This window comes from Lynx rufus, unplaced genomic scaffold, assembly GCF_022079265.1.
Source record: "Lynx rufus isolate CCGP_SWC_20201006 ecotype Redwood Valley unplaced genomic scaffold, mLynRuf1.p SCAF_11, whole genome shotgun sequence".
NCBI classification, from domain to species: domain Eukaryota; kingdom Metazoa; phylum Chordata; class Mammalia; order Carnivora; family Felidae; genus Lynx; species Lynx rufus.
The window spans coordinates 35,474,988-35,488,209 of NW_025814825.1; the positions used below are offsets into that span (position 1 = coordinate 35,474,988).

At 41.1% G+C, this 13,222-nt stretch overlaps 1 protein-coding gene across 1 annotated transcript in view; it reads left to right on the forward strand.

Annotated features, from left to right (window-relative positions):
• Positions 1-13,222, forward strand: part of PLCE1 (phospholipase C epsilon 1) — a 321,538-nt gene that overhangs the window by 171,945 nt on the left and 136,371 nt on the right. The window contains exon 4 of the mRNA XM_047072225.1: positions 870-1,186. Within this exon, the coding sequence (XP_046928181.1) occupies positions 870-1,186 (317 nt within the window). The remainder of the gene's footprint in view (positions 1-869; positions 1,187-13,222) is intronic.

The following is a 13,222-nucleotide window of genomic DNA, read 5'->3' on the forward strand; positions in this document are numbered from 1 at the left end:
AAAAAAAAAGAGATAGGGAGAGTGGTCAAAATAAAGTGAATTTGTGCTAAGGGAATAATTTGGAGCCTATGAACGCATTTGGTTCTTATGTCTAATGCACTGGCTGCTCTCCCTCCCTCACCAGTTTCTTACTGCCACTTGTGGATATTTCCATTATCACGGCTTCTAAGCAGAAATTTAAAAACCAGCACACCTGTGTCAGGAGCATGGGGACAAATGTGGGTTTGAGAGGCAATCTATTATTTATTTGTTCTATTTATGTAGATATATCTCCTTATTACCTATTCCTCCCTTACTTTTACAAGTGATTCTGTCCCTGCAAACCTCCAAATGGTTCTCAGTGGAATCAGTCTTTGAGGGTGGAAGGTTGGCAGGTAGACTGAAGCTTTGAACCTTGTGTGCAGAGAGTCCCCGGGGACTCCTGGGTGTTTACACACAAGGTACACATACATACATGTACATGCCTCTTCCCCTCCAGCCTTCTTTCCTCTTCCATCTCAATTCCTGTGCCCACACCCACCCTCATTTCTTTTTACTCTGGTGGTTAGCACTGGTGGATGAAGAAACAAATGGTACATTTTCATTCCCTACTACTCTGCAAAGTGTCACAGTGAACTGATTAGAGAATGGTGTGTGAGACCAATTCCACTTCTGAAAATGGGAAACTGAGATTTTCCCCACCCGCAGGGGGCAGGAGCAAGCAGGCAGGACAGTTATCAGAAGGGTCTCCATAACAAGATAGTATAGAACTATTCACCAAGCAGAAACTTGGTTAAGAAACCTGTAAGATTTTTAGTGGCTCTCAAGTAAACATCTGTTGTAAGGATATCAACCTTGGTGTCACCACAACTTTCATTGCTTTATTTCAGAACGTCAGCCAGGCACCTCCATGGCCAATTCTAGTGCCCTCCCTTCAAGTTCAGCTGGGATCAGCAAGGAGCTGATTGATCTGCAGCCCCTCATTCAGTTCCCAGAGGAAGTCGCCAGCATCCTGATGGAGCAGGAGCAGAACATTTACCGAAGGGTCTTGCCAGTTGACTACCTTTGCTTCTTGACCCGGGACTTGGGCTCTCCAGAATGCCAGACATCCCTGCCCTGCCTCAAAGCGTCCATCTCAGCATCAATTCTTAACTCCCAGAACGGAGAACACAATGCCCTGGAAGATCTTGTGATGAGATTTAATGAGGTAAGAAACCACTTGGAGATGTGGCGATTCAATTGCTAGTAAGTGATTTTTAAACGTATTTCTCCTTTTAGGTTTGTCTGTTATTGATGTCTCATCTACCTATTGGTCTTGTGACTTCCATGGTGGCTGCTTTCTTTCCAAGCAATGAGATCAACAACACATTGTCACCCTCTCTGTCACTTCCCTCCAACCTGCCCTTGGCCTAACTGATACTATCTCCACCAAGTCCATGGGCCTTCTCCCTTTGGACAACCAGTCCAAAATACTCTCCCTGGGCCCATTTTCCAATATTCCCCTCATTGTTCCTACAAGTGCTTTTAAAACCACATATCTTTGACAGTGTGATCTCTGGCCATGGATCTGTCTAGCCCACCCCTTCTTCCACTATCAGGGCTTCTAAGCAGAAATTTAAAAACCAACACACCTGGGTCAGGAGCATGGGGACAAATGTGGATTTGAGAGGCAATCAATCACTCCACTCCTGTTCCCTGCATGCCATCAAAATCCTCAGCCCCAGAAAGTCCCTCCAAAGCCTCTGAGACCTTACCAGAACCCAGAGCTGGTGAGAACAGTTTTGACCAGAGACTGGAAATACTGGAATACTTGAGCAGAAGACCCTGTGAGAGGTGTAGGGGCTGGGTGGGTGGAAAAGAGCCAATGGTTGACATGGTGTGGTCCTGGACCAAGGAAGGAAAGGCAGGTCTCCATCCAGTGCCGGGACCAGGGGATGCTGTGCTCTTAGGCTTACAGAACATTTTCTTTCCCCATATAACCCCACACCCAGAGTTTTCTGTTCTACATTTTATTTCTTTTAGGCTTAATTTCTTTTTCTTTGAATGTTAAAACACAAAATTTCCATCTGTGTTTGTTGATTGGCTTAACTCCACAAATAGTTTCTTAATTTAGTAATCCAGTAAACTACTAAAATGCGGAGGTTGCCCCTGATCTGTGTCCCATATATCTCTGATGTACAGAAGACCAGTCAGACTTTGTTACTTAAAGCCTTTCCAACTGTGGCAGCTCACTTCGCAGCCTCCACAGCCTGCCGATCATGACTCCAATGATGGTGGTAAATGTCAGTGACCGTGATAAGGCCCAGTGGATGCAGAAAGTGTTAGAGGCTGAGTCCAGGCAATTCTGTGTCCAGACATGCCCCAAACAGCATTCCTCAAAAGGAGATCTGTTATCCTCAGGAATTGCTGATACCGTCTGGCATTGTCATGCTCATCATTTTAGACGTACCATTTATTTGCTCCTCCCAACAACCCTGGGAGACAGATACTCTCATTAGCCCCATATTACCAATGGGGACACTGGGGCACCAGGACATGAAGTCATTTGCCCAAAGTTACATAGGTAGTCGATGACAATAGTGATATCCAGACCTACATCATCAGGCCCCAGAGCCTGGGCTGTGAACCACTACACTATCTGTTCCAGGCTCACGTGGAGGAGTGGCACTTGATCCCACCCCAAAGCAAGTAAGTAGACTCTGGGAGTCTACTTGAGAGCCTGTGAACCACACTGCCCCTAAATCGCTTTTTAAAATAAATCTCCTGATGTTCTTGATTTTCCCTACTGATAAGAACAGGGTGGAAAATGGAAGTTCCAGTAAATTGAGTGTTTTATTAGATTTTACTGTATTTTGTGTATTGCTTTAAACTTCCAGATCTACTCACTCTCACGGCCTTAGGACCTTATCCTTGTCCGTTGTTGTTTTCGTTCTCATTCTAATTCTACCTGAAGTTTGCTTTGCCTGAACTTTTAAAGTCTAATTTTAAATTAATTTTGGAGAAAGAAAACTTCAGTTTCTTCCATTCACTCCCATAACCTCGGGAATCAAAGATGAATCAGTGATTTCGCTAATTCAGATTTAGTGATGATACGAAGCACAGCTGGGTTGAGGCGTGCTTTGGACTATCTCTGAAAATAGTTTAGCTAAGCAGCTTCAGAACATAAACAAGATTTCTGGGAAAACACTTAAACTACTTAAGAGAACAGTCTGTTTTCAAGTATTCTCAAGCATCTATTTTCATACAAATTATGGGTATACTGATTAAAAATCAGTCCTATGTATGGTCACTACAGGCAGATGAGAAAAAACCTCCAGTAGGCAACACTGGCTAACTTCTAGTTGCTTTATATACCTTAGTGTAGAATGAGAATTAAAAGAGAATTCTTAAATTCAGATTTTCACATGGTTAGAAGGGTCTTGCCTCCAAGGCAGTGTGGCTTTACCTTCTGTAAAGAAAAGGGAGGAAAGGAGCTAGCATTTATTTACTAGGTGCTCTGGACTAGACATTTTCACATTTTAAATCCCATTTAATCCTCATCATGGTTGTGTAAGGTGGATGTCATTATCCCTGACTCACAAAGAAAGTAAAGCTTAAATAGCAAAATAAATAATGATAGTATTGGGTTATGATTCATAGAATAAGTATTTATGAGTCCATACTGATATAAATAAATGAATAGCTAAAATAATAGGGGGGGAGGGGTAGCTCTTAATTATAAAAGAATCAATTAATAAATGTGGCAGGATGAGAAAAATAGGAAATCACCATTAGGATCCCCCAGCAATAAATTGCTACAAGCAAGAACCACTGATGAATGCTAATATTACTGGGCAAAATTATGATGAGAAACAAGATACTGGCTTAGCCTAAAAGTATCTCTTCACAATGGGTGCCCAGCTGGCTCAATAGGAAGAGCACTTAACTCTTAATCTTGGGTCGTGAGTTCAAGCCCCATGTTAGGTGTAGAGATTACTTAAAGAAATAACTAAATAACTAAAAATTAAAAGTATCTCTCCATAAAATATTTATTAATTTCAAAAGGGAAATAGAACAGTGGAGACACCCAGTATACACGTAACCTTAAGTAAGTGCTCCAGATCAACATGACCAGTAATAAAATATATTGACATATAATCCTTGCTACAGTGGCTCTCCTCTCTACTTGTTAAATTATCAAGTTCAAGGGGCTCCTGGGTGTCTCAGTCGGTTAAGCATCCAACTTCGGCTCAGGGAATGATCTTGCAGTTGGTGAGTTCGAGCCACTCATCAGGCTCTGTGCTGACAGCTCAGAGCCTGGAGCCACCTTTGGATTCTGTGTCTCCCTCTCTCTCCACCCTCCCCTGCTCATGGTCTCTCTCTCTCTCTCAAAAACAAATAAACATTTTTAAAAATCTTTTAAAATAAATAAATAATAAATTAATTAATTAATTAATTAACCAAGTTCAAGTTTATAGTAAAACCAGAATTGCTAATTGGGAATTTAATTACTCTTGAGTCTCCTTTCCCTTTATCCTCTCTTTCTACTTCCTTTCTAAATCTCCTGTGCATCTATTCTTTTTCTACTCTTCTTCTGTTTCTATTTTTATCTGATTTCCTGTTATCACTCATTCATTCATTCATTCATTCATTCATTTAAGACTTACTTATTGAGCACCTCTTGTGCTATAGCCTTCTCTTTTTTTCATCAGTGTGGCAAACATATTCCTTTAAATAGGAAAGTGGGTGATGGTGATGGGCATTGAGGAGCGCACTTGGGAGGAGCACTGGGTGTTGTATGTAAGCCAATTTGACAATAAATTATATTTAAAAACATAAAGTAAAAAAAGAGAAATTAGTAGTATATGATAAAAATCGACAACATTATAAGACCATACTTTGGTTCTGTCAAAATTGGATACACAAAATAAATGCACTGTCCTCCTTGGAAGGAAGATATATATTGCTTGAAACACTGGAGAATCTCAAAGACAAGAGAGAATATTAGCTCCATGGCAAGAGTGCTAGTCACTTAGGGGAGCAGTGAATGCATTTATTTATGCATTCAATTATTCAGTTAACATATTTTCAGCACTTCTCAGAAGCAGGACACCATGGTGGATAAGCACTGAGGAAAATGAGTAACAGTCTGCGGCTGCCAGAAGCTACCAGTCTTAAATTGTAGTCAGGCACGAGCACAAATCACTACCAAAAAAGGCAGAAAGTACGTGCAGTGTGAGTGGCACAGATGTGGGAGCTGGGGTGTCTAGATGGGTGATTGGAGCTTTCTCTGCTCAGCTATGGAGGTTGGGGCTGGGCCTTGAGGGATGGCTGGGATAGAGGGGGAACATCACAGGGAAGGGAGGATATTCTAGATGAGAAGACAGCCTGTTGTTGTTATGAGCAAGACTCATTGTCTAGGGAGGCAGCTTGCTCCTGATTGTCATTTGAACATGATCCTGAGCTAGAAGTTTCCCAAATTCTAACAATACTTTACACAATGACTTAACTGTAATGTGGGGAAAGGGGAGAAAATCCCTGATGCCTTTCGGGCAATGTTGCATAACATTTGTTCTTAGGAAAATATGGTTAAAATGCAATTCAAAGTACAATCATAAAATAACTGGAAAAATGGCTTACATGAAGGAAGACCAGGAGATAAATCATTTAAAATCAACTTACAAGGGCGCCTGGGTGGCTCAGTCAGTTAAGCGTCATACTCTTGGTTTCGGCTCAGGTCATGATCTTGCTGTTTCATGAGTTCAAGCCCTGTGTTGGGTTCTGCACTGACAGTGTGGAGCCTGCTTGGGATTCTCTTCCTTTTTCTCTGGCCATCCCCCACTCATGCTATCTCTGTCTCTCTCAAAATAAATAAAATAAATTAAATTAAAATAAAATAATAAAATAAAATAAAATAAAATAAAATAAAATAAAATAAAATAAAATAAACTTAGATTGTGACTTGGAAGCAGTGTTTCACCCTATTCCTCTTTCTCCTGCCAACATCGAGACTGGTGCACACCAGAGTAACTTTTTAAAGACAGTCCTCTCTTTATCCTCACAAGCAAACAGAAGATGCAAGGGGTCAGCCCTCAAGCCAGTGGAAGTTGGATCTGTGGGAGTGGGGAGTAGGCTTAGTCCTGCTTTGCTTGATTTGGGAAGTAGGTCTTCATGAACCCTTTTGATCTGGACACAATCTGTAGCCATACTCTTGGTCTAAATCTCCAAGAAACCTGTGTTCTATCTTTCTCTTTTCAAGTTGAGCAACCTCACTTCCTAGCCACCCATAGTCCCTTGCTTTGACAATTTCAAATCATACTGGGGGTTTTCCCCCCATTTTCTTCCCCTATCCAGCCTCGACTCTAGCCCACATTCCTTTTGATTTTACTGTTTTTTTCATTTCTTTTAGAATAAATTCCAGAGCCATTTATCTTTTCTAGAGGAGACAGAGAGGCATTTTTTGGTAGATAACTTCACCAAAGAGATCACATACTCAAGCACATGAGCTGAGAAGAGATGAGAAGCTACTAAAGGTTGAAGACCATCTTTATTCCCTTTGGTTTCACACCTTTCTTCCCCCCTCACTCCTGAGGGCTATGGTGGAACATGGGGGTTGGTGGTATTCTGGGATCAAATTTCTGAGTCACTAGTTCTCAAACCTTATGCCTCTTCAACATGGCCCACTGCTTCCTGTCTTATTGTTCACCCATTGATGACCTTGGTAGTTAGAACTCATCATGGTCTGCATCTACAGCTAGGCCTCAGAATCTGTCAACAGAGTGAATTTTTGGCTCTATAACCACCACTGCCCACACCAGATGCTCTTTTGTGTAATAGATAATTGATTTCTCTGACTGGGTACTGGTTTTCAGCTCAAAAGGTTCACTTTTCCCTATGGCCTGAGAGGGCAGTTTTTGCTTGTCAAGTAGTTCTTGGCAAGAACATTTATCTGAGCTCCGCTTTTGGACCAGGTGGTCCAGGGGAAGGTCATGAGCCCAAGATTTAGCCCACAGTTATTCTGAGACCCCAGAGGACTCTGGAGGGATTCTACTTAGCTCTTTGCCCCAGGTGACATTCCCTGACCTCCTTCTGTTTGGTCATCATCAACCTATTTCTCCAGCCACACAAACGCCAGCAGTCCAAAGTGACACTCAGTTGTTACTTGATCCCTCTGTCTTGTAGGTTTCACTAGATGTCAGTTCAACAGTTTAAAGGCCCATCCCTCTATAAAGAATGCCAAGGTGCAGCTTAACTTCCTGGGAAAGAACTGCAAGAATAACCATCTGGCCAGAGTACAGTTGTTTCGGCCTGGGTCCTTTCAGCCAGAATCCTTCATAAGTGATGATCACTTTGGCATTTTCCAACATCTAAAAGTATGTTTGGTCATAGCCAAAGAAAGACCATTTCTGCACAGTAAGGAAAATGCATGACATATGATAATGGTGGGGATTGATGGGGGAGTGTCTTCATGCCCAAGGGTATTCTTCACTTGAAATATTTTGGAAAAAATACTATTTTTTAATTTGTATATTCAATCATGTTAGAAAAAGTTCCTCTCAAAGATTCCTCTCCCCCTTTTATGCAGACAACCAAGTAAATCATCTGTTTATAGCTGCTATACAAATTTATTCCTCATATCTGAATATTCTTGGGGTGGATTGCTAATAAAGTCCCTTAAGGGTAAGGGAAATTTCAGGTCACTGTGGAAAACCAGATTTCCCTTTGGGAAAGCACATCTCCCCAGAGGCACCTCCAAAATTAGACACTATATTCATTCTCCAGAACATTTCACCATACCTTCCTGAGTTAACAGAAATTGTAGTCCAGAAATTTCTGAACCAAAAAATACAGTAGGCAATTAAACCACAAAGACTCAGCTGTGTAAGGCAGTATTCTAAGAGAAAGGTTATTAGTAGGAGGCTAATCTTCCTGGAGACTGGCAGCAAATTGTGCTGGGCAGTTCTTGAAATCAGCACTCCAAGATTCTACTCAGTGACTCTCAGTGAATAACAGGGCTCAGAATGAGGAGGGGCATCACAGCACATCATCAGTCAGGGTGCAACTGTAGGGTCAGCCTGCCGGGTTCTTTTTTTTTTTTTTTTTTTTTTAATTTTTTTTTTTCAACGTTTATTTATTTTTGGGACAGAGAGAGACAGAGCATGAACGGGGGAGGGGCAGAGAGAGAGGGAGACACAGAATCGGAAACAGGCTCCAGGCTCTGAGCCATCAGCCCAGAGCCTGATGTGGGGCTCGAACTCACGGACCGCGAGATCGTGACCTGGCTGAAGTCGGACGCTTAACCGACTGCGCCACCCAGGCGCCCCAGCCTGCCGGGTTCTAATCTACCATTCCCAGATGCATAACCTCAAGCTAACTACCTAATCCCTACCCTATCTTTAGATGAAGATAATAATAGTACCTACCTCAAATGGGTTATGTGAGTATACAGAGAGATGATATGTGTAAAGCATTGAGGACCTAAGACACAAATGGTTCAGTGTTGGTTACAAAAAAAACAAAAACAGGGGCGCCTGGGTGGCTTAGTCGGTTAAGCGGCCGACTTCGGCTCAGGTCATGATCTCGCGGTCCGTGAGTTCAAGCCCCGCGTCGGGCTCTGTGCTGACAGCTCAGAGCCTGGAACCTGTTTCAGATTCTGTGTCTCCCTCTCCCTGACCCTCCCCCGTTCATGCTTTGTCTCTCTCTGTCTCGAAAATAAACATTTAAAAATATATATTTAAAAAAAAACGAAAACAAAACTCTAAAACTAAGATAACTAACAATAATGGTAGATCCCATTTCTTTTATAATGATCTCTCCAGTTAACAGATGAGAAAACTGAGGCACAGAGAGGCTTATTAAATGACCTGAAGTTTTTAGAGCTAGGATTTGAATCCAGATGATCTGGCTTCCAGAGCCAGTGTTCTTGGATCGTCTATCTTGTGCTATTAAATCAAAAGCTGAAGGAGCATTTTTTCCTCAACTTGGTTCTCTTACTCTGATAAAAGCCATTTTCTTTATAGGAGGACTCAAAATATTCTTTATGATTTCAGCATGTATAATGAATTTGACATCTTTGTTGACTTTAATGCATGGGCTCACTTCCTGATATTGAAAATGTGGCATCTCTGAATTGAGAGGCTGTGGTCCTAGAGAGGGGGAAGATAATTGCATCTCGAGGTGTTTGAGAATATTGTCCCAGAAGAACATTAGGATCAGTTGTCATCTCTACAGGATCAGGCAGAAGGGGGATTTCAGGTCTTTGGCTTTTAAACTTCCTTTCCTCTCGTGCCTGAGAATGTAGGATACCAAAACAAAACAAAACAAAACAAAACAAAACAAAATTATTACTTTATTTCTTTATCTCCCTCTCTTGACCACACCTCTCTATTGTATTTTTCTCTCACTGTCTACTTCTATTTTGCATGAAACCTATGCCCCAATAGAGATGGCTTTTGAAATTCAAAATTTTAAGTCCTGAAGTCCATGTGTACTTCCAAAGGATCAGGAAGAAGGGAAGCTATGCTCAATCTTAAGACAACAGGAGAAGTGGTGGAGGAAGGCTGCCGTGCACCTTGGAATCAGGACTTCCATGCCTGCGCTCATTCTTCAAATGTCTCATGTGATTCCCATGAACAGTGTTTTTCACTGATTAGCCAAATGAAGGCAAGGGCGTCAGAATATTTTTATTTTTTTTTTTTTTGTTTAAATTTTTTTTTTTCAACGTTTATTTATTTTTGGGACAGAGAGAGACAGAGCATGAACGGGGGAGGGGCAGAGAGAGAGGGAGACACAGAATCAGAAACAGGCTCCAGGCTCCGAGCCATCAGCCCAGAGCCTGACGCGGGGCTCGAACTCACGGACCGCGAGATCGTGACCTGGCTGAAGTCGGACGCTTAACCGACTGCGCCACCCAGGCGCCCCAAGGGCGTCAGAATATTTTTAAAATATATACATGTTTGTAGCCTGCTCCCAGGAGTTTCTGACTCCATAGATACATGGTGAGCTCAGGGATCTGTGTTTTTCAAAAGCTGTCACCAGTGGTTGAGAATCACTGCTCTACACCATGAGTCCCACTGGAATTCAAAGAGAAGAACAAAGCTGTATCCCAAAACAAACAGGGGGACAGTGATTCCTGTCTTTGGGATCATCCATTAGTGCAGAGAGTGGAGAGTTGTCCAAAGTAAATTTTAAATAAATGTGGTGGCTTACTTGCTTGTTTTCTCTTTCCCTCCTTCCTTCCTTTCTTCTTTGTGCATTTTTTTTTCATTCTTCAGTACTCATGCTGCAGTGCAGAACTTGGTTTTGAAATATTAAATATCCAAACTCTTTTGTTACTATGACTGGATATTTGTATTCTCTTAAGTTACTCTTCTTAAATCTCCCATCATGTGTCTAGGATTTAACCAACCCAAAATGAGAACTGCCAATTGACTGGTGGGGGCCTGTTTTATTCTGTATAAAGCAGGCATCAAGTCAGTGCTTCAGTCCCGGGACTGATAGAAATAATAATGAATGCAATGGAAATTAACAAATAGGCAAATAAGAATTTTGACATATCTGAGACATATTGTTCTTGTTGTTGTTAATTATTATTATTATCACAAATAGTAAAAATGACTCAGAGAAGCAGCCCTCTGTCACCTCAAGGCCCAGCGTTCTTGGCCATCAGACATATCACTTCAGTGACATTGAAACTGTAGGAAGACCAGACATGTTTTAGTTCGAGACTAGGATTTTGAGCTTCTCTCCAGGTCTGCATTAACTGACCCTATTAGGATATTTAATTCAGCTCTTTCAAAAACCATTCTCTTAGAGATCTTTACTGCACATGTAGGAGCCAAGGAGGAATGTATTTATGCTTTGCCAAGAATCTACATTTGCGCAAGAGATTTAAAATTTAAACATTCATAAATCCAGTTGCTTTCTCAATGCCTCCCCTTGGCTTTTTTCATTCAACAAGATTTTATTGATATACTTATATATACTTACACTTATATACTAGGTGCTGTTTCATGCACTGGGGAGACAGCACAGAACAAGACACACCGAGCCCCTGCCCTCACAAACTTACATTCTAACAGTGTCTAAAAGGCATCTCAAATGTGGCCAAAATAGAACTACAGTATTGACTGCCCACTCCTCCATTCATATACTACCCATTGTCTTGCCCACACCATCTTCCCCATGTTAGCATCTACCCAGGTGCTCAAGCTAATAACTTAGGAGTCATTCCAGATTTGTTCTTTTCCCAAACCCTTAACATCCAAACTATCAGCAAGTCCCATTTGCTTTGCTTGAAAATACATCCTGGATTGGACCACTCCTTAACATTTCACCCGCCACCACTGGCCACCATTGCACTCACCTTTAGTACTGCTTTCATGCTTGAATACTGTAAAATCTGTTCTCCACCCAGCAGCCAGAGTGAGCGTTTATAAACATAAAGCAGAGCGGGTCACTCCCTGCTAAAAATCCCCCAATGGCCTTCCCTTTGCATTTGAAATAAAATCCAAAATGCCAAGACCATGCATGATTTTTCCCATCTTCTCCACCTTAACTTTACCTCAGCCACCCCTTTCTCTGACTCTGTTCTAGCCACATTGACCTTTATTCTGTTCCTGGACGCACAGAGCTAGTTTTCTCCACACGGCCTTCATATTTGCTGTTCTTTCTGCCTAAGACCTTCTTACCCTGGTCATACCACAGCTGCTGTCTTCTCTTGCTCCTGTCTCGGCTCAAAAGTCAGGAAAGCCATTGACTTGTTTGCTTTTATCCTTAGAAACTTTTCAAACATGTTTATTGCTGTATGTCTGGGTTTTTTTTTTTTTGTAAAGTGCCAGCTATACAGTAGATGCTCAATGAACATTTATGAATGCATAATGCTAGTTGATGTTGACAGTTGTTTACTGTAGTACGTGCTATTTATTAGAAATACACCAAAAAAAGCAAGACATGGCCTTTCATTTGAGGAATTTACAATCTAGTTCAAGGCATATAAAACCTAAAATATTGAATAACTATGCACCAAAAAAGGGTAGTGTAAAACGTTAGCTACCATGTGAGAGATCATGCTTAGAGAAGTGCCATGGGTTAGTGGAAAGAGTATGATTCTATTGCTAAGTCTGGATTTGAGTCCAGGTCTGTCACTTACTCACTGTAGGACTCTGGGCAAGTAAGTGACAAAAACTGATTTTAGCTTCATATTTCTTACCTGTAAAATGGGATGATTTTATCTTCACATGGTTATGGGGACATTTAAGCAAGAAAATGTATATAAAATCACCTAGCACAGAATACTCAATAAGCTAGTGTGATTCCATGCCACATGACAGACAAGGACGGTATGTGCCATGAGAGTGGAAGAGAGAGGGCACCAGACGCAGTGCCCTTGATGATGATCAAAGGCTTCAGAGCCTTGGAGGTTGAGAAGGCTTTTGCCAGACACAACTCTGAACATTATTATTGATGAGGTTTCAGAGGTTATGTTACATACCTCTGTCATCCACCAAATGTAGTAATCTCTCCGTTGCAGATTCTTACCCAGATTTTGCTAAAAACTTTCAAAGACAGAGTTCAGTCCATTTTAATGAGCGTGTTATGTTGATGGAGCTCACTTTGTTTTAAAATTCTTCCTTAAATCAAACTGAAATATGCCTCCTTATAAATTCCACCTGTCGTTCCCAGAAGAATAATAGAAATTATCTTCCTTTGTTTGGTTCTCTTGAGGCTGGACATTCCCCATATTGTCAAAACATAGCATTTTTCAATATCCCTCTTAAAAATGAGGCCCCCTAGTCTGTTCTGAACACTAAGACTCTCTCTTCTTGTAATTAGGTCATTCTCCTGCTCTGAATGTCTGCTAATTTGATTACTTTTTTTCTATAAGCTGTGTCTAATTATTAGCCCACCTGAAGGTCAACTAAAACCCCTAGACTTTTAGCATGCACATGGCCAAGTTCATCTTTTCTCTGTGCATAGGTTGTTTTGGGTGTTGTTTTCTTGCATGCATGTAATCTTTTATATTTAATTCTACTAAGTTTTATCTTTTTGGACATTCAAGCCTGTCAAAAAATTTTTGGTTATTAATTAATTTTTTTCATACTCAGGCTTGATACATGTATCTCATATGTATTTATTCAAATTATTAGTAAAAATGTCAGACCAAATAAGAATTAATAGGAAGCCCTATGACACATCATTAGACTGCTCATTAGGTTGGCCTTACACATTAATCCCCTCTTTGCAGAGTGTTTTTAACTTAGAT